Source organism: Drosophila guanche, unplaced genomic scaffold (assembly GCF_900245975.1).
Source record: "Drosophila guanche unplaced genomic scaffold, DGUA_6, whole genome shotgun sequence".
Lineage (NCBI taxonomy): Eukaryota > Metazoa > Arthropoda > Insecta > Diptera > Drosophilidae > Drosophila > Drosophila guanche.
In genome coordinates this window covers 264,681-285,137 of record NW_022995760.1, presented here as the reverse complement: position 1 = coordinate 285,137, position 20,457 = coordinate 264,681, and the positions used below count along the sequence as shown (strand labels likewise).

General features: G+C 49.0%; 4 protein-coding genes across 6 annotated transcripts; 3 read left to right on the top strand and 1 right to left on the bottom strand.

Annotated features, from left to right (window-relative positions):
- Positions 1–414: 414 nt before the first annotated feature.
- On the bottom strand, positions 415–1,927 carry LOC117590728 (mitochondrial tRNA-specific 2-thiouridylase 1). Its single transcript, XM_034283636.1, has 2 exons — positions 1,241–1,927; positions 415–1,177 (listed from the first exon to the last, which is right to left on the bottom strand). Exons 1-2 carry the CDS (start codon positions 1,892–1,894, stop codon positions 665–667), a joined length of 1,167 nt encoding a protein of 388 aa, XP_034139527.1. The 5' UTR covers positions 1,895–1,927; the 3' UTR covers positions 415–664.
- A 160-nt stretch (positions 1,928–2,087) lies between these two features.
- Positions 2,088–7,145, top strand: LOC117590723 (protein suppressor of white apricot). 3 transcript variants are annotated; one of them, XM_034283631.1, is made up of 7 exons: positions 2,088–2,629; positions 3,387–3,559; positions 4,259–4,473; positions 4,541–5,615; positions 5,673–5,906; positions 5,980–6,105; positions 6,160–7,145. In XM_034283631.1, the coding sequence occupies exons 1-7, from the start codon at positions 2,358–2,360 to the stop codon at positions 7,065–7,067; spliced, it is 3,003 nt and encodes a 1,000-aa protein (XP_034139522.1). In that variant the 5' UTR covers positions 2,088–2,357; the 3' UTR covers positions 7,068–7,145. The 3 variants fall into 3 exon arrangements, with proteins under 3 accessions (XP_034139522.1, XP_034139521.1, XP_034139523.1); XM_034283630.1 differs by having other exon boundaries at positions 2,090–2,629; positions 5,977–6,105; XM_034283632.1 differs by lacking the exons at positions 2,088–2,629; positions 3,387–3,559 and adding an exon at positions 3,687–3,908 and having other exon boundaries at positions 5,977–6,105.
- A 508-nt stretch (positions 7,146–7,653) lies between these two features.
- LOC117590738 (venom serine protease inhibitor) lies at positions 7,654–8,129 on the top strand. The gene is made up of 2 exons (XM_034283647.1): positions 7,654–7,783; positions 7,848–8,129. The coding sequence occupies exons 1-2, from the start codon at positions 7,693–7,695 to the stop codon at positions 8,033–8,035; spliced, it is 279 nt and encodes a 92-aa protein (XP_034139538.1). The 5' UTR covers positions 7,654–7,692; the 3' UTR covers positions 8,036–8,129.
- A 9,991-nt stretch (positions 8,130–18,120) lies between these two features.
- On the top strand, positions 18,121–19,312 carry LOC117590731 (27 kDa hemolymph protein). Its single transcript, XM_034283639.1, has one exon. The coding sequence runs from the start codon at positions 18,136–18,138 to the stop codon at positions 19,111–19,113; it is 978 nt and encodes a 325-aa protein (XP_034139530.1). The 5' UTR covers positions 18,121–18,135; the 3' UTR covers positions 19,114–19,312.
- The last annotated feature ends 1,145 nt before the right edge of the window (positions 19,313–20,457 follow it).

The following is a 20,457-nucleotide window of genomic DNA, read 5'->3' as shown; positions in this document are numbered from 1 at the left end:
GGGCAGGGCTCTTTTTCGGGTAGCGAGTTACCCTGACGGACAAGATCTTTCTTTTGAATATGGAAGGTATTGGCAGTGCATCTGTAGTGTAACAGCCCAAAATGGGTGAAGTATGTCATTGTCAGGGAGGGAAATATGTCCAGAAATTACTCAGTAAGGATGATGATAAGCCACAAGAAGTGCCATGAACATCTTGATTTGTGGGTGCATGTTACGCATTTTGAAATTCACTCTACTCGCATTATAATGGTACAGATATTAGGGCTAGATATTACAGCTCTTTATCCTCTTCCTGTCTAACCTTTAAACAAAAGTCACTGACACTCACCACAACGTATTTTAACAGAAAAACTAGAATAAACTAAACAATTAGAGGTTTTGCAATGCTCTCCAAAATGCTCAATAAACGAATCGTAGCAGTTCGTAACGTAATCGTATTGATTGATTTTAATGGAAGAATATAGCAACTTCAAGTGAGTTTTGGCGTGGAAACACTTTGGTCTTTTCTTACGGAATAGTTAACAAATCAAACACTTAAAAATTGTCAACAATCTTGTCCCAACTGAAGCCATTTTGGTTAATTCCATTATGAGCATTCGTGGGCCCGCCGCCGTTGGCTTTCGTGTGTGTTCATGCAAGGGTTTTGGTTCCATTTAGACTCTTGTCAGCTGGTGATGGTCTGGAATCTTGGCTCTTGCTGCTCTTGGCGGCTGGTCAGAGCATCGGCGCTCATGATGCGGCCAGCGCCCAGACACGCCACTTCGTCATAGAATACCGCATACTGGCCGGGGGTGATGGCGCGCAGAGGAGCATCCAGCAGCACCTCGAATTGGCCATCGGGGCGGGAGCGGATGCAGCAGTCGACCAGCGGCTTTGTGTGCTGGAAGCGGAACCGGCAGCGCAGGTTGCCAGTGGAGGCGAGCCTCTCCTCGGATTGAGCGCACAGCCAGTTGGGGGCCTCGATGTGGATGCGGGTGCTGAGCAGGGCCGGATGGTCGTGGCCGGCGGCCACATATATGGTGTTGCTGGAGGCTTCCTTGCGGGCCACGAAGTACGGCTGTAGGAAGGAGCCGAGGCGGCATCGCTGTCCCACGGTCCACTGGTGGATGCCCTCGTGGGTGCCCACAATGGCTCCAGTGTCTGTGTCCACGAACTGGCCGCTCCTCGAGGCGATGTACTGAAAAGGAGAACGAATGGCCTGAGTAATTACATAAAGACGGAAACCATTGGATGTGATTACCTCGCGGATGAAGGACTTGAAGTCGCGCTTGCCCACAAAGCAGATGCCGGTGCTCTCCCGCTTGTGGGCCAGGCGCTGGAGGCCGATTCGTCGGGCCAAGTGCTTCACCTGGCTCTTGGCCAGATCGCCCAGGGGAAACATGGTGCGCTGTAGGGCCTGCCGCTGTATCCCCGCCAAGAAGAAGGTCTGATCCTTGAAGGTGTCAGCCGGTATGAGCAGACGTGCCTCCCCGCCGCCCGCCCGATGTTCCAGAAAGTTGCCCAGACTGTTGCGAGCATAGTGGCCGGTGGCCACGGCATCGAAGCCGAGTCGCTCCAGCGCATGCCGATGGAACAGGTCGAACTTGATGTGTCGGTTGCAGAGGATGTCCGGATTGGGCGTCAGCCCCTGCTGGTAGTCGTCCAGGAAGGCGCTGAACACCGCCGTCCAGTACTCCTTCACGTAATTCACCTGCCTCAGCTCGATCCCTAGCCGCTGGCTCGCCCATTCTGCGTCCTTCAGATCCTGCTCGCCGCTGCAGCGGCCCGCCTCGTCGTGCTCGTCCCAGTTGCGCATGAAGACGCCCAGCACGCGGTGACCGCGCTCCTTCAGCAGGTGGGCGCTCACAGCACTGTCCACGCCCCCCGACATGCCCACAACAACGTTGCGTAGCATTTGTTTTCAATAATATTTGAGATGTTAAATGAAATAATATTTAAATGATTGAGGGTGAATGGCAAATGCACAAGAAGAAGACCGGTATATTTTTATATATTTTACGGTATATTTTGAAAATTCAAAAGTATGTTTCGGTATATTTTCGAGGCCTATAATCTATAATTTCGCGGTCACACTGTTTCTCAGCGAAATGCAGCATTTATTCGCAATCAAAATAACATATACATATATAAGAGTATCCACAAGCCACCACACGCGTCCATCGGCCAAATAATGCAACGTGCTGCTGCCTCAGATCACATAATTCCAAGTGCTTGACCCAGTGTTTGTGTGAGTGTGCAACAGCAGCCAGAGAAAGAGGATAGAGAGAGAGTGAGAGTGAGCCTGGAGCTAGAGCCAGAGCTAGAGTCAGAGCTGGATTTGCTGCTGCAGTTGAAGAGGAAGTGGGCGCTTCAGTCAAATGATGCCCTACAATGTGCGCTCCGCTGGCGGCGGCAGCATCGGTGGTATTTTGCGCAAGACTGGTGCCGCTGCAGTTGCCCCCGGCGGTCTGTCGGCGGGGGCCAGCAACGGCAACGGTGCGGCAATACTGGACGCACGCCAGCCGCCCCTGGAACTGCTCGTCTTCGGCTACGCGTGCAAGATATTCCGTGATGACGAGAAGGCCCGCGAACTGGACCACGGCAAGCAGCTGATACCCTGGATGGGCGATGTAAATCTCAAGATAGACAGGTTAATAATTGGGGGTTGTCTAAGCGTTAATTGTACGATTATCAATACATACATACATCCCACCATACAACAATCCATCCGCCCACAAACAAACACACGCACAAACATGCGCACGCTGACGACCCACTGCATACCCTACACTCGGACTGGAACAGCGGACAGTAACTGTACTGTACTCCACCCACAAACACCCACACCCACACACTCATACACATACATATACACACCATTGTAATAACAGCTCTTTTCAGTGCTTCTCAAACTGTATCTCTTACCATACAAACACAAAAAAAAAAAAACAAATTTTGAATCTGTAATTCTTTGACCAATCTTAAATGTAAACGATTAACTTTTTAGCCACCGGAGCGGTATGTATGAACGATCTCTAGCTATAAACCGATTTCTTAACCTCTCTACTATATTATATTATATTGTATTTATAAACATATACATATATTATTTACATAATCGTGAATCGATGGTAAACAAATGTCTTGATCGACACTGAACGATCTCCAAAATGGGGCAGGTTCGATTGTGTTCGATTTGTTTGCCATGATTATCGATTTTCTGCCGCGCCGCGTCTCGTTCGTCCTGGATCTCACTGATAATGTCTCTTGTTCTCTCTCTATCTTTCTCTCTCTCTCTCTCTGTCTATATCTTTCTGCTTGATCTCTTTTGGCCCAAAACACACACCCATCCACACACCCACACACACACATGTATATGTATATATATACGCAATATATATATATAGATACGATGTGCGTGGCGCCCTCTGCGATCTGGCACCCTACGAAGCGCCACCTGGGGGCTACGGCAACCGCCTGGAATACCTCAGCACCGAGGAGCAGCGCGCCGAGCAGCTATGCGAGGAGGAGCGCTACCTATTTCTGTACAACAACGAGGAGGAGCTCCGCCTGCAGCAAGGTAAGTCGGCCCTGCCTGGAGTCCCACAATCGGCTCAAAAACAATGCTCCTTGTCTTACCAAAAAAAAAACAAACAAACAAATCAAAACAAAACCAATTCCTAGTAGTATCAAGAAAATCGATCAAGATCTCAATCAAGAATACGTACGCGAAAAAGGTAAATCAATACAAAAGCCAATCAAGAAACCGAAAAACCCCAGAAAAACATATCAACGAATATAGAAACATGTAGAACCTAAGCCACAAAAACCAATCCAAACTCGAATTCGACTTTGAATCCGAATATGAAAAGAGAGAGCATCCGTCGTTGCTGTTGCTGCTCCAGCCAGGAGCACCGTCGCCCCAGCAGGTAAATACAAATTCCTTGCACTCTGACAGATTATAGCTCTCTTGCAGGTACCACAGATCACCGTCGTCGCTGTCGTCGCCACTGCAGCGCGCCGCGAAGTCCCTGGGAAATCAAGCGTTACTTTTCCCACACTCAAGCCACTGTGTCTGTCCTGCTCTAGACCATGCTCTCCCGTCGTCGCACCCGCGTTCTCTCACACTATCTCTCTGTGTCTCGCTATCTCACGCTCGCTCTGACTCGGTCAGCGGCCTGCAGACGCGCGCTCTTGACGCTAGTCCTAGTCCCTCCTCTAACCCGCTCTAAAGTTTCTCTCTGCCTTGTGTGCTTCTCTCCCTCTTGTTTCCGCGCAGAGGAGGACCTCAAGCGGCTGCAGCAGGAGACCTCCGGCGGAAACTACAGCCAGGTGGGCTTCCAGTATGATGGCCAGGGCATGGCGTATGCTGCTGCTGGAGCTGCCTCCACCACGACTGGGCCGCTCTCGCTCTCCCCGGGCACCGCAGAGGAGAACGAACCATTTGTTCTACCGCGCACCCTGCTTCTGCCGCTGCCCCCGGGTATGCAGGTGGTGAGTATGCAGCATGCAGAATACACCTCAACACATATCCAATACATTTGTAATCCTTCGCCCACAGCCCGAGACGATGAAGCAGCATGCCATTATCGAGAAGACGGCCCGCTTCATAGCCACTCAGGGCACCCAAATGGAGATCCTAATCAAGGCCAAACAAGCTAACAATTCACAGTTCGACTTCCTCACGCAGGGCGGCCATCTGCAGCCGTACTACCGTCACGTGCTGGCTGCCATCAAGCAGGCCAAGTACGCCCCCACGCCGGAGAGCCCCAGCAACGCAGAGGCAGAACCAGGCTCCGGATCCGGACCGGAGAGCCATGGCCAGCGAACGGGTACGGGCACGTCCGGCCAAGTAGTCATTATGGTGCCCACCATTAAGTACAAGCCTTCGGCAAACTGCGCCTACACGCAACTCATCAGCAAGATCAAGGGCGTGCCCCTGCAGACGGTGCTCGACGACGAGCTGAGCACCACCAATTCGCAGCATTCCGGGGGCACGGCCTCGCCCACGCCTAGCTGCAGGTCGGAGGGCCACAGCCAGCAGGGTGAGTTTACACCCGTCCTCATCCGCTACAACGGCAGCACCTTCACCCACGAGACGGAGGAGGCCGACTCTCCGGTGCCCGAGGAAGAGAACGCCAACGATGCGACGCCGCAAGTGGAGCTGCTGAAGAACACGAGTGCTCTGGCCTTGGCTCAGAACTATAGTTCGCAGAGCGAGGATGAGGCGGCGGAAGAGGCACACACCTCGACACAGGCGTCTGAGAAGGAGAAAGAGAAGAAGGAGGCTGAGAAGGAGCCGACAGCACCTGAGCCGGTGCTGACCTTTCCCGTGCCCGAGGAGAGCCTCAGGACGATCATCGATAAGACGGCCACCTACGTAATCAAGAACGGGCGGCAGTTCGAGGAGACGCTGCGCACCAAGAGCGTCGAGCGGTTCGGTTTCCTGCTGCCGCATAACGAGTTCTATCCGTACTACCTGTACAAGGTAACCAACGACGTGGATGCCGCCTCCAAGGAGGAGAAGACTCGCAAGGCGGCCGCCGTGGCCGCTGCGCTCATGAGCAAGAAGGGACTCAGTTTTGGAGGAGCTGCAACTGCAGCTGCAGCTGCGCTAGTTAACGCAGCAGACAAAGGTGAGTCCATTGAAGGAGAAGATCTACAGAATCCACATAACACTGATCCATCTACAGCTCCCGTTTGCTTCTCCATACGCGGCCGCGACGAGCACGGTCCGCTTCCGGCTGCTCTGACCCAGGAGGCCAGCGACGAAGAGGAGACGAAGGCTAAAGCGGCTACGTCCACTGCGGAGCAGGTGCGTGGCATGCCGGACAGTGTGCAGCGTGCGATTAAGCAGGTGGAGACGCAGTTGCTGGCAAGAAGCCAGAAGGCTACTCCCATATCTCCGCAAAAGGATCTGCGTCAGGGTGTGTAGTCTCCCCAAGAGATTTGCGGAGACAACAAAGCATTAATCGTTTCCCATATAAATATTTGCAGCAGAGGAGCGGGTCAAGGATAAGCTGGCGCTGATTGCCCGCGACAAGCTGAACGGCATGGTCTCCAAGGAGAAGCAGCTGCAGCTGGAGAGGAAACGTAAGGCCATGGCCTTTCTCAATCAGATCAAGGGTAAGTGCCATGGACAAAACTCTGACAGTCGCTAATGTAATCGCTGTGTTTCAGGTGTTTCAGCAGGTGCTGTGGCTAGCTCTGCTCTACCTAGCTCAAAGGTTAATCCACCTGAGGATGCCGGAGGTGCCGCTGCGGGAGACAGCGACAACGAGTCTAATGAGTCCGTGCGCTCCATACCCATCACTTACTTCGGGCCTGACGACGACGAGGATGAGGAGGAGGAGCAAAAGCAAATGCAGAAGCAGAAGCCGGAGAATGACAACCAGAATGATGACGATGAGGAGGAGGAGGAGGAGGACGGCGGGGATCTGGAGAAATACAATCTGCTTAACGACGACAGCACGAATACATTCACCAGCAAACCACCGCCGCCCCCGCCACCAGTACAGACCGCAGCTCTTCCACCGAAAACGATTGCCTCCGCGCCAACATCCGCTGTGCTACTATCGGACGATGATGATGTTCAGCTGGTGCCCGCCGGCTCGCCTGCGCCCCCCGGCGCCTCGAGGACCTCGCGCCACCGAAAGACCCACCGCAGGAGCAGGAGTCGCAGCTGCAGCTCCAGCTCCAGCAGCAGCGAGTCCAGCCGCAGCTCCAGCCGACGCAAGAAGCGCAGAGCCGTCGAGGAGGTGTCTGCCAGTGCTAGGAAACAGCGGCGACGACGCAGTCAGAGTCGCACCTCAACCTCCAGCCGCAGCCAGTGCGTGCGTCAGAACCAGACGCAAAGCCACCGCCAGAAACAGCGCGGCAGAAGCCGGCACAGGAGCCGCAGCCCCCGGCGGCGCCGAAGCCCCATCCAGAGCAGGAGCAGATCAAGAAGCAGTCGCAGTCATAGCTCCAGCAGCCGCAAGGATCGACGGAGTCGCCAGCAGCGTGAGGAGTTGCGCCAGAATCAAAGACGCTCTCCCAAGAAAAGCCACAAGCGCCACAAGCGTCGACGTCGCAGCAGCTCCCCCTGACACCGTTTCCCCTCGTCGACGCGTTTTGTAGCTAACTTTTAATGATATCAAATATAAACATCGATTATTTTTTGAATACTATGACGGCCCTTCCTTGGAGGTTGCCCTGCTCGGGTATTGTAAAAGTATGGATCACCGTTTGAGTGCCTGAATTTTGGATAAGAAATGAGCAGGACCTTTCAATGGACAAAAGTACTTAATTGCTTGTAAATAATCCTCTTGATTACTTTGTTCTTTGCACAAGACAAAAATAAGGTTGTACGCAGATTGATGTGTAGATTTTAGAAGTTACAAACTAATTTCCAACAAAACTATCTACTTATCATAACAATTTCCCAGAGAGTGTGAAAGTTCAACCCAAGTCTTAGTTGAGAAAACCTTTGAACATGTGCTAAATGCTATAAATGCTATATGCTAAATGTATAATCTAAGAGATAGGGCCAAGATTGATTTGTAACGCTGGCGTTTCTTTCTATTACCTGGTGAATACCCCTCGCTGAGGGTGAATCCCTCACGCGCACAGATTGTTCTTCCCCTCTGTCTCTCTCTAGCAGCTCACAAGCGAAGCCATAAAAGGTCGCTTGCGTCTGACGCGGCAGTTCAGTCCGCTCCGAAAGCTCTCGCCATGATGTCTCTCCGCTGGAACCACCTTTGCCTCAGCCTGTTGCTGATCTTCTGCAGCCTTCTGGCCCTGACCACTGCCCAGCCGCCCATCAGTAAGCCCATCTGCCTGCTTATTTATCTCCTCCCAAAAATACTCGACCTACCCCGCTCTTGCAGCGCCACGTAAGTGCCCCGCGAACGAGTCGTACCTGCCGTGCGGCCCTAGCTGCCAGACAGAGTGCGCGACTCTGGGCAAGCCCTGCCTAATCCAGCACTTCCGTTGCCCCGATGGATGCTACTGCAACGATGGCTATGCACGTAACTCCCGTGGCGCCTGCATACCCCAGAAACAGTGTCGCAAGTGAGGGTAATCCAAATAACTCAAGATCCACCATCTGGCGGTGTGGCAATCGAGTGACAATAAAGCCCCCTTGGTATGATGATCCATGGCATTGATAAGCAGCTGTTTTTTGATTGTTTTGGATCGTATTGTTCGCTCTATAATGGAACAGCGTGACTGCGGGATCTGGTTTTGGCTTCGGTTTCAGTTTCTGGTTTATAATTTAGGCCATTTCTTGTTTTTTGTTTGCTAATTTAGCGCAGTGCTCGAAAACTGTAACGATTCAACCTCTAACTGTAACTGTAATGCGGCTGATCAAAGGTGCTGCTCAAACTGCTTTTGTTTTCTGTTATGGCAGAGTGGGAGAGAGAGAGAGAGGGCGCGTTAAGCTGCTGATCAAACTGCAAGGGAAGAAACCGTTGCTTGTTGATCTTTAAAGAGCAGTCAGTCCTAACAAAACTGTGATGAAACGTTATGGAGCTTCAGAGTCTGTTGTCTGAGTACCGTTAATCGATGTACCCACACACTGGAACAATGCTTGTCAAACAGGTAAATATCGCTTTATCGTTGAAAGCTTTAAGCTGTCGTCGAACGAATTTTTAAGCCGGCAAAAAAGCAAAAATCACACCCACAAGAGGTTGGAGGAGGGACTTTTTGCTCCACTCTCAAAGCAAAGTAAATCCAGCCGCCTAAGCCGCGCCCATCGAATGGAGGCCGAACTGGGTACTAGGAGTGGGACTGGGCTTCCCGTAGTCGCCTCGATGACAACACGCAAAATGTAAATGTTTGCTGTCATTGAGTCGAAAATGTTGGCAGGAGCCCAAACCAAACCGTTAATAAACTCTCTAGGTGCACGAGGAAATGGAGGCGGCGGTGGATGCTGAATGCTGAATGCTGGGCGCAGAGGAGAGACAGAGAGAGCGAGAGACGAAAGCGTGCTCGATTTACATGAGCAAACATGACGGCGGGACACCAAACCACCCACGCTTGAAGAGGCGAACGAAAAAATCCACAAAGAAGGCTACAACTGATACCCTCACAGAGCCCTCCATCCCACAGCAACCATTTATATTATATAAATACATGAAAATTCCCTAGAATGAGGGTTTCAACAAAGAATTGTCTTTCCATCCCACATAGGCGTTAGTGTTTCGATTAACCGAAAGTAGACCCTCGCTTTTTCATGGGACTTCTTCTCTAGTGTGCAAAAGTCACGTGAAAAGCGTGCTATGCCTCATGATTTGTTAGGGTATGATGAAAAGAACTGTGGGCGCTTGGATTTGGATTTGCAATGCAAACATGTGTGCTGCTGCTGCTGCTGCCTCCCACGCCATGTTTTGTCCCAGCAGTCCCCAGTCCCCAGTCCCCAACCCAAACCAAACCAATCCCCGTTGTTTGTCTATTTTGTTTGGCTGCCTCAAAGATGGAGCTTTTGAGAAATATTCCTCAAATTCATTGAATTTCCCCGGCACAAAAAATTGGTCGTGTGTGTGCCCGAACAGGGACAGAGGCAGGGGCAGAGGGAGAGACAGAGGCGTGAGTGGCAGAGTGGGAGTTGTGGGCCCACTGTGCGAACCTGCGGAAATTCAAACGGAATCAAAGCGAAAAGTTCGACAAAAATTCATCGAGCACTAAAAAAATAAGAATCGACAGCAAACACGGGGGTGTGTATGGATATCTGAATAGAGGAGCGACAGGAGCGGCAGCAGGAGCAGCCATCCCATCCCCATGGACCCCATCATATATCAACAACGGCTGTCAGTCAGTCAATCCTGGAGTGTTTGGAAGAAGAAGGCGCCGAGTGGCAGTGGGATAGCAGGATAGCAGGCGTGCCCACAAACCAAAAGAAAAGAAAAGAAAAGAAAAGAAACGAAAGGAAAAGAAGAATCAAAAGCAAAGACGACTCTGCCAGTGAGAAGTGTGTGCCAAAAAATGAACCAAACAAAAAAAGAAAGAAAGAGTTTCTGTTTCTGTTTTGGATTCAGGACGGGGACCTCAGCAAATACGAATAATTTGACTTTATCTAAGCGCAAGTCAACCGAAGCGCATTAGAAAGGGGCTCTGCCTACCCAAAAAGAAAAATGGAAGGGAGCGAAGGAAGGCAGGAAGAAAGGAAAGAGAAAAGGAAAAGGAAAAGAACAACAATCAACGAGGGAAAGTGAAGGCAGAGGGAGGTGCAATAAGTGAGAGAAAGTGAGAGCGATTATGCCAGCAGAGATTTAGAGATTCGATTTAGATATGTCCATCAAGCCGACTACAACAGCTTTCAACATTTTTCAAACCTTATTGGGGCACTGCATACCGACATTTGTATGGTATGTTTCTCTCTTGTACAGAGTAGCTTAGCAGTCCCTGCTCCACTAAACGGTGACTTAACCACTCATTTTTATCATTTAAATATCTTTAAATTGGTTAATATCTATAAGTACCACAGAGGCTAGGAGCTGACTGCAGCATAGCTGGGAATGAGGGAAACCTATCAAATGACAACTCGTACACATGAAACTGCATTTTTCTTCCGTGTAATTGGATTGTCTGCAGAAATAAAGAAGTTTGTGGAGGATTAAAGGGAGGAGCTGTAGCTTGTCTGGCTGGCAAATGATAATTAATTGAATTGCAATGCGATGGCAAATCGAATTAAGCTGTAAACAAAAACAACAAAAAAGAAAAGACAAGAAGAAATCATATAATGTTGGCTGCCAGACGAGAGGATACCCTTTAGGAGCAGCTTGCCAGGTGCAAGCCACAGCAAATACTTCAACTCAATATGCCCCCCTGCAATGTTGCTACCCAATTTTGGCACTGGCAACGTTTCGGTGCCACATGCAACCACAACGGCATTGAGAATATGGCAAGCAGCAGGCAGCAGGCAGCAGGCAGCAAGTTGCATCGTTTGGTGTCTCCGCAAACGCATTCAATTGAATATATTAATGCAAATTAACCCATTAATGCCAGCCGATGTCATAGATGGTTGCACATGCAAAGGCGCAGGCGGAGAAGGAGGGCGGCATTGAATGGGAGATGGCAGCAAAGGGTAAAGTAAAGTGAAAGACAGGACAGAGGACTTTATTGATTCGCTGCCTTGAGGTTTGTCTCTCTCTCTCTTGTGGATTCTGGGATATCTTTTTGGAATGCAGGAATCCTAGCATCACTGCACTACGAGCATATCATCTGTCATCACATCAAGAGACGGTTGCTCCTTGTATCCAGTCTGCAGTCCATCTTGTAGATGTAGATACTCTTGTGGGAGGGTTGTGGGTGGGTTGTGAGTCGAGACGCCTTCAGATTCTGCCCTGCCAGCGTGTTAACATGGGGCACAACAATATTGGCCAGATGTTTTCGACGCCAACAGCTCGTAAAACCAGCAACAAAACACTCGACAGCATTGTCACTCTCTCTGTCTCTCTGTCTCTCACTCTCACTCTCAGTCTCAGTCATGTGTCCTCACTGTTTCGACACGCTCTTAACGTGGGCCAGGGGCCAAAAGGGTGCTGCAACGGGAATTGTCAACATTTTGTGTAACAGCGTCAAAATCAATATGCACTCTCTCTCCCTCCATCCCTGCCATCTGCCCCACACTACAGCAGCAGCAGCAGCAGCAGCAGCAGCAGCAGCAGCAGCAGCAGCGCAAGCTCTTCATAATGATTGCCATTGACTGACGGTACAGCATATCCTTGCCGTATGACAGATATCAAGTTGTATGGCAATTGACGCGCTGACATGTTGACATTTTTGCTTCATACTCATCGTACACATGGAGGGGTGAGCCAAGCCAACCCCACGCCCACTGCATTGACCAGCCCACCACCCGCTCTGGCAGCTCCTCTGCGACCCAATGCTCCTCTCTGTGTCGGGTCCTGCATTACAAGTGTGCTTCAGAAAATGCAATTGTTTCCGTCGTCCAGGAGCAAAACAACGGAAGAGCCCAGCACCAGCAAAGACCGAGGGATACCCATTGAAGGGGAACACTGTGCTGCAGGGTATCAAAGGCATTCAAGAGCTTCTTGTTTGCTTATCACAGGGTATCAGAGCTGATCATTTGCTGCGTGTGATTTGCAGGGCATACCCCCGTCGCCTTTCAATTGTTATGCCTGAGTTAGGGCTTGTGACTCCGTTCAATGCGCCTCACTGGCAATTCCAGTTGCATTCCTTTCATCAACCGTTTGTTTTCGGGATTTCCACTAGCTGCTGTTTCCTCCCAGCCCATCCCAAGCCACGTGTCACGCGCACTCATCAATCGTGAGGCAATTGTTGCCGCTCTGCTTACCCTCTCCTCTCTCCATACCCTATTGACATTCTGCATTTGGCTTTTTGTTGTGTTTGTGTGTGTACCTCTGGCCAAAAGTTTTCCATTGCGGTTTGTTTTAGTTATTGCATTTCTTTCCACGTTATTTTCCTGTGCCATTTGCCATTTGGGGTGCTATCGGGGGGTCCATGGGTTCTGGTTTTGGCGCTGCAACAGCAGCAGCCGTAGCCGTGAATTGTTAATCAAAAAAATAAAAAGTAAAACTGAATTTTCGCCACATTTCTCATTTGTATTTTGTGGTCTGCAGTCCATTTCAATGTGCTACTGCCACTCGCAGAGCAGCAGCAGCAAACCCCTTTGGCGCCCTTCCATCCATCACACATATCCCACCCTCTGTTGATAATTCTCATACGATTTTAACTGGGATTAGCCTTTCCATCGCTCGCTGGCACTTTCAGCACGAATTGATTTTGCATTCTAATTAACATTTCTGTCAGTTTTTTCGACATGTCCATTATGAAAATCTCACTCATGACAGTCGAATGGCAAACAGCAAAAACACACACAAAACTACATCCACAATTTGTGCATTGCAAATTTATTGGTCAATTTTTAAGCAATAATCTGACAGGGTTACTCACTCATACCATTTGGGAAGGATCAAATAAACTGAAGGAATATTTCATTCCAGCTAATCCAAATGGCTCGTCTCTGTTCATATCTTCTGGCTGTTATAGCCTTCTATCTAAACACTTGCCTCGATCTCTGCTCAAAGGTTTACTGCAACAAAATGATCATAATGTGAGAGCATAAACTCCAAGCAAATTCTCTGAACATCTTGCACCTTTTGTGATTCTGAATGCCCTTGGAAATGCCTTCAAATGGCTGGATGCAGAAACAGTAACAGCTATAGATATGTTTGGCTGTTTAACAACATTTGATATGTTTGAGTTTCTACCCTCTCTCTGCCTCCGTTGATGTTTCTGTCTCCATGCATGTGTGAACGCTGTTTGCTTTTGGCCACAAACAATAATGTTGCATGCCTGGCATGGGCCTCAATTTGCAGCGTTGGCATTGCTTGATATGAAATGAATTATTTGCATTAAAGTGCACACAGCAATGTACACCACAGAGGTACAGTGATGGCACAGAGGCACGCCTCTGGGCGCAGCCTCTCGACTGATTTTAGTTCTGGTGCCCCATAAAGGGTTTGCTCTGTTTCCTGCGTAGCTGGCATAATATCATCAGCGACAGCATCATCATTATCATCATCAGAATGGTTGCTGGGCTAATTATCATTTGCTAAACGCATCGCACGCATACGCACAGTCAGCGAAGCAGAGTCGGTGCCTCCATTGCGGAAACGGAAACGTTGAAAAAGCAATTGGCAAATGGCCTCCTGCTCGTGGTCCTGCTCTTGCTCCTCCCCGTGGAGGCGGCGTGCAATTTATTGGCAGCTGCAATTAGCTGGGCGCCAACATCCGTTGGTGCTTGCCAATTGTTTGCGGGTTTCCTGTGACCCCTTTTCCCACCTCCTAACCCTTTTGCGAGAGAGCTTCCACAAGTGTTTGCAATGCTAAAAGGGCAACGGATATTAAGTATACGACTGGTGATAGGTGATGGAATCTGCACATTGTGCGAATCTTTTGATGGAAGAATCAACAATTTGGATACTCCACTGACGAATTTGTCTGCGTTTTAAACCCTTCCTTCATTCCTTTTTTATTTGTTTTCTTTCTTTCAGCCATTACCTTTCACCCTCTCTTTGAGGGAGTCACTGTACCTGTACCCCTCTTTCTCTCTGCCTCTCTCACTTCTTCTTGACGAAGACTCAACGTCTGAGAAATGTGCAAGAAATTGCGCTTTCGCAGCTAATTGCAAGGGAACTCTAATGCACTGCAGCCATTAGCCACACCCCAGAATTTACACCAGCGCCCCGTCCTGCACCCCGCGCTGCACCCCATCACTGAATGATCCCGTTTCTGGCACGCCCACCACGCCCAATGGGTCCGCAATTAATTGGTTTCATTTTTTTAGGAATCCTTTACTGCGCTTCATTTCAATTTGCGCTGCGAGTCCTGCGCTCCTGCGCTCCTGCTGCCCTTGTGGGTGCACTTTTTGGGGGGCGGTGCACCGCTGTGGAGAGTTGTTTATTGCACTTGCAACATCCGCTCAGCAAACGAAGATAAATTGTTACTTTTCAAGTTGTGCTTCTTCGGGTTGCTGTTGCTCTTTTGCTTTTCCTGTTGCTTTTCAGTTACAGTTTTTTGGAATTTTGCTGCCAGCAGCCAGCAACAGCTGCTGTCCCCCACTCGGTGTTGGGCTAGACGAAGCTAATACTCTATGAACGAACGTAATATCCAGAAGGAAAGCATTCAACCGTTAAGGATTGTACCCTTCCTCTAGCATTATGTATTCCTTCCCGCAGGGATGACGGCTAATTGAGGCTGCATGCTGCACTTTAGCCGCGTGTTCCCCCGGCAAAAAGCTGATTACAACCGACCCCTGGAGCGGGGTCCACAAAATTAACATGATAAGACAATCGGCTTATCGGTGGGCATCGAGTGGGTCATTACGATTACGATTCAGATTACGGGAGCACGCACTTCCGCGTGTGGATGGGGCTGGAGTTCATTTAGCTGAAAGCAGTGCTATGGATTATAATGCATTCTCCACCTATGAGTACGACCATGTGAGTGTGTGTGTCGATAAGGCTAATCGATAGTAAAACGATAACAGGCAGCTGTGCTTTGAAGTAGCAACAGTGGAAGAAAGACTTGCAATAAAAGAGTTTAGCCATTGATACTGGCAATTACACTGTAGAAGCTGCAGGAGAGGTAGCAGAAAAAGTAGACCAGTATAAGTAGCGGTCGTGGTAAAAGTATAAGTAAATCCTCAGTATAAGTAGCACTAGTTGCAGTCGCAGTAATTTCAGTATTAGTAAGGTGCGCGCAATAAGTCACCTTACAAACATAAAAACCTTTGTTAAACTTTCAAATTCTCAAATTTTGTTCTTTCTTTAATTTTGCCTTAAAGTTTTTTATACTCCTGGAATGTTTTTTGAGAATTAAATAAACATTTTCCAGAGCGAAATAAGCGAACTTGTAATTTCAAAGGAACTTAAGTTTCTTAAATGAACTCAAATTTAAAATTTAATTGTTTTTAATTGCTTAGATACGACCTCCTTTGCTATTTATAATTTATGTTTTGCGTCCTGGCATTCAATATATCATTCCTAGAAGTAAGCATGTATCCATATTCGCACATTCCTTGACAATATCCATTTGTAACTCTTTAAATGTGGAAGAGTGACTTCCGTGCATGTGCACTTTGATGGAAAGTATGCACCAAAGGTATTCAATTGGGTTAAAATAGGGAACAACGGCTGGCCACTTCAAAAAAACTTCAAACTTTTCTCTCTTCAAAAAATGGTTATGTGTGCATAAACACATGAATTTTGGCATTATCCTGTTGAAATGTCTAGGAATCTCCATAAGATTCGTTCCCCGAAAATTGAGAAGATCTTCGTCCCATGGTTGAACGTATGTTTCCGAGCTCATTTTGTGAGTAACAAAACATATTACACACTTTCCAGCAATTACAGTCCACACTTTAAGGGCCCCTCCACATGTTTTGGAGCCTGTATATCCCTATAGTAATACTGATACCCATCTGAACCATCTAAATTCGATTTTTTCTCATCACTGAAGATGATGATTGGCCAGTTCAAGTCCCTAAACTTATGATTTTTGAAAATTCAAAAAATTCAAATTCGACATAAAGTTGTCGAGGAAGTAGCTGACATTTGACCTGATTTTTATACCCGGTACTCCAAGAGTAAATAGGGTATATTGTATTTGTGTGAATAACGGTTGTATGTAATGCACAGAATGAAACTTTTCCGATATATTCTTGATCAGCATCAATAGCCGAGTCGATTGAGCCAAGTCTGTCTGTCCGTTTGTCCGTCCGTCCGTCTTGTTTGTCGGCTAGTTCTCAGAGACTATAAGAGCTAGAGCCACCAAATTTTGCATCCAGGCTGCTATATGCTCACACTGAAACCAGTGTATTTAAAAAATTAGCCCCGCCCCTTCCGCCCCCGAAAAAGGGCGAAAACCTACAAAAGCTACAGTTTTGAAGATAAAACGCCATTCCGTAGGGAATGACCATATCTATCGGATCACCAAATTGGGATCCGATTGGATCATTATTATAGCCACAATGAAGAAATTAATTTCCAGTGGCTAAACCCACCCCGTTCCGCAGCTTATATTTGTTTTTTTTGTGTGCGGGCGCTGCCTCTGCCTCTGCCGCGAGTCTGCAGTGTGTGGGTCTAGGGAAGGGCGGCGAGCTAACGGCGTGTTGGAGTGAGAAGTGTTGTAGATGTTGATGACAGATGAAGAAAAGATTAAAATTTGACAAATAACCGCTAACGTGCAGATGTAGTACTGAGTGCCGGGTATAAAAGTTGTGACGCGTAAGAAGCGTCTCACACGTCCCTTCTCGTTTAAATTATAACGGAACCTAATTGGATTTTCTTCTGAATTTTGTTGTTGCCATTAAGTTGAATATAAACAAAAAACAATAGACCAAACCCAACGAAGAAGATTTGAGAGCGGGTCATAAGCATTGTAAGGTGACTTATTGGGCGCACCTTAGTGCCCCGCAGAATAAGTGCATAGAATCGCATTAATGCCTGAACCATGAGTAGAAGTTTCATTCGGGTTAAAGTACATCAAGTGGTGGGGGCAGTGGTAGCATTATTCATCCACATGTAGTTAGTTTTTGTTGGTATAATTAAATATCGACTGCTTAGTATAATTATAAGTGGCATATACTTAGTACAAGTCCAGGTATTAGCCGTAATCTCTGTTCCATTGTGTTTAGTCTGGCCAGACACTGCCCTAGACTTTGATTATCCGCCAAATGTGGGCCACTTGATACAGCCATGAAATCTCAGCTATGGCAACAGCTCTGGGCAAGCACTAGCTCTGGGTAATACACTCTTGGAAACACTCTTAATGGACTATCTCAGGAGCCCTTCTAATGCCGCTCTCTTAGGTATACGAATGCAGCTGTATGGGAAATATATATTTTATGGATCGGTTTTCATTGTTTACAATAAAAAAACAAAACAATTCGCTGATTATTTCAAACGTTTCTGTTTATGTGTACGACTACGAGTCTTGTATAAGTTTATTGCACGGAAATCTCCCAGTGAAGACGTCAAAGATGCAAAATACGGAGAGCATTTCTACAGCTACCATTGAAGAGCGTTCACCTAGAAGTTCGTATTTATTTTTGCTGCACAGATCAGGCCAGATCTTTCACAAGTTTCTAATGATCTTTGCACATATTTGAGTATTTTACGTATTTAATTATCATTAGTTTGAAATATTCGAATGGGCTCTTAATAATAATGTTATATGCTGGTAATGTAACAGATATTTTGTAGGTAAGTTGTATCAAGTAAAGTAATAGATTTTTGGGTCACTCAACTTCAGGGGTACATCAAGCATTTATCTCTTATTTTAGACTTATTTCATTTATGATTTTCTCATTTCAATGTTTACAAATTCCCCTCTCTCTCTTGCCGTTTGGAGCACTCTCTCTCTCTAGCTCTCCCTCTTGCTCTCGCACATTTTTGTGCTTTGTTTACCCACCCCGATTAGTGGCAGTCGGACTGCGACTGGAACTCTGACTGGCTGCTCTATCTGGCGATTGCCTTAATCTCAGACATTGACCGCAGCCACAGCACCCACCCCACCCACTTGTGGGCGCACCCCTGCCCCTGGCTGGCCCCCCGCGCCACAACACTGATAAGATAGTGCGCGACGTAATCGGAATCGGGGCTGCAGTGCTCTCCGGCGGGATCAGTCATGGAGAGAACGCCGAGCGCTACGCACTTGCTGCTGCTGGCCGTCATCGTATGGGGCTGCTGCCTGGCCCTGGGCGCGGGACAGCTGCCGGAGGTTGATCCGGCGACGGTGAAGGATCTGGAGGAGCTGGGCGCCCACTACCTGCCCGCGGGCTACACGAAGGCGAACGTCTCGCTGGCGGACTTGCAGCGTCTGCTGCGGGCCAAATGCGAGAAGGCCAACCAGGCGCTGCCCGCGGGCACCGTGAATGCCACGGCGCTGGGCACGGCCATCGAGCAGGCGGGCGGGCAGCTGATGGGCTGCATTGGAGGACTGGCGAACGTCACGGAGATCCTGGACGAGATAGAGAAGGCGAGCCCCAAGGGGGACCTGGACGTGGTGTTCGAGAAGTACTGCCTGCGTCTGCCGCAGGCCAAGGCCTGCCTGCGGGACTTCAATGCCGCGCTGCAGCCGTGCCTCACCCGCGAGGAGCGCTCGCACAATGCCCTGATGCAGCGCATTATGGACAAGCTGCTGGAGTTTGTGTGCTACAAGAACGGCGACCAGATTGCCCTCTTCATCGCCGAGCAGGGACCAGAGTGCCTGCAGGCGAGCCGCGACCACATCGCCACCTGCCTCAACACGACCTTCTCCGGCTACCTGCCCCAGGTGGGGCAGCTCTCCTCCGAGAACGTGGCCGACCTGCTGCCGGAGCTCGTCCTGGGCCCCCGCCAGTGCGTCGACCTGCACGACTTTGAGGTCTGCACCGTGCGCCACCTCGAGCGCTGCGAGACCATCACGCCCAGCAACATCGTGGAATCCATGTTCCGCTACGTCCGGAAGGAGTCCAACTGCCAGCCGGCCATCGATCGTGCACTTCAGGAGCGCCGCCGAGCCCAGGCCCTCACAGCGCCAGAACCAGCGGACAATGGTGCCGCCTCTCTGGCGTTTGTCGGACGCCTGTTCCTGCTGCTCGCCCCACTGGTGGCTCTTCTCTAACCGGGAGGACACGATGCCCACCCACCGATTCTCCATTTTGCGTGTGTGTGTGTGTGCCTCCTCCTCTTCTCCTCCTACTCCTACTCCTACTCCCTTCGCTTATCCTTTTTCTCTCCTTTCGGTTTTCTCTTTTTTTTTCTGATATTTTATAATTATGTTTAATAAACTTTTGCAAGTCGAGCGTAAGCCGCTTAACGGATTCCCTTGTTAACTCCGGCTGCGGGTCCGTGTCCGTGTCAGTGCCAAGAGCTGCTGGATGCCGGGAAAGTGTTGAGCTGCATAAACACAAGCCTGAAATATGACAGTGGCTGCTGGGGTTGGGGGTCACTGAGCCGCTCGGACCATATTGCAGGCAGCCGCTTATCGGTCAGCAACAGAAGCTGAGGCTGAAGCAAAAGCAAAAGCAAAAGCAGAGCAGCGGGTCAGTCGTCGTCGGCTGGTGCTTATCGCACAGCAGTGAAACAATGGGGGGGAAAATGTAGGAAAACCTAAAGACATAAAGAGAGAGAGAGAAAGAGAGAAAGGGGAGAGAGCAAAGCAAAGATGAAAGAAATTGAACTCAGGGCACGAGCTCCACACTGATTGTGTTGCCTTGTGGAACAGAAGGGAACGGCACAGTTTGAGCTGAGCTGAGCTGAGCCCACTTTTAGCTGCACTGTAGTGGCCATGCATGTGCTCAGCTTGAGCTCAGATGTGGTGCGCAAGAATGAGTACAGCTTGAGCTGAACTGTGTGCAGGAGTAATCACAGTTCAAGTCACACTGGAAGCCTCAAGCGGGGCTTCAAGAAAATGATAAGCCAGAAGTTCTTGTGGGAAAACTAAACAACAATTTTGTGCTCTCCTACGCAGGGAATGATAAGCAAATTGGTGGGCATTACCCCACACCTCCACTCAGCTCAGGCGTTGGACTGAGTGTTGCTTCGTCATTGTCGTAAATCATAAAATGTATAAGAGCCGAAACGAATGGAAACGAACCAAAGCCAGCGCTGGAATTTGTTTGTGTATTTACGAATACAGTTATCGCTTCTCCCCACCCCCTCACCGATTGGATTCGGATTAGCGCTGCTATCATATGGTATTTATGGGCAGCTCATTCATATGGGAAATGGTCATATTAGATTTGTTCTATACGAGTATCTCTGCTGCTTTCGCTGCACGAATATAAATCCCATTCGACCTAAAGTTCGGCTCCCAATCATGGCACCCGCAGGTTGCAGGGTAAAGCAGAAAAAACGACAGCAACAGCAACAACAAAATGTCGTATAAATCTTTGTGGCGAACGGACAGAAAGACGGGGGAAAAAAATGAAACCGCAACTGTCATCATTTCACAGACGAGTGCAGC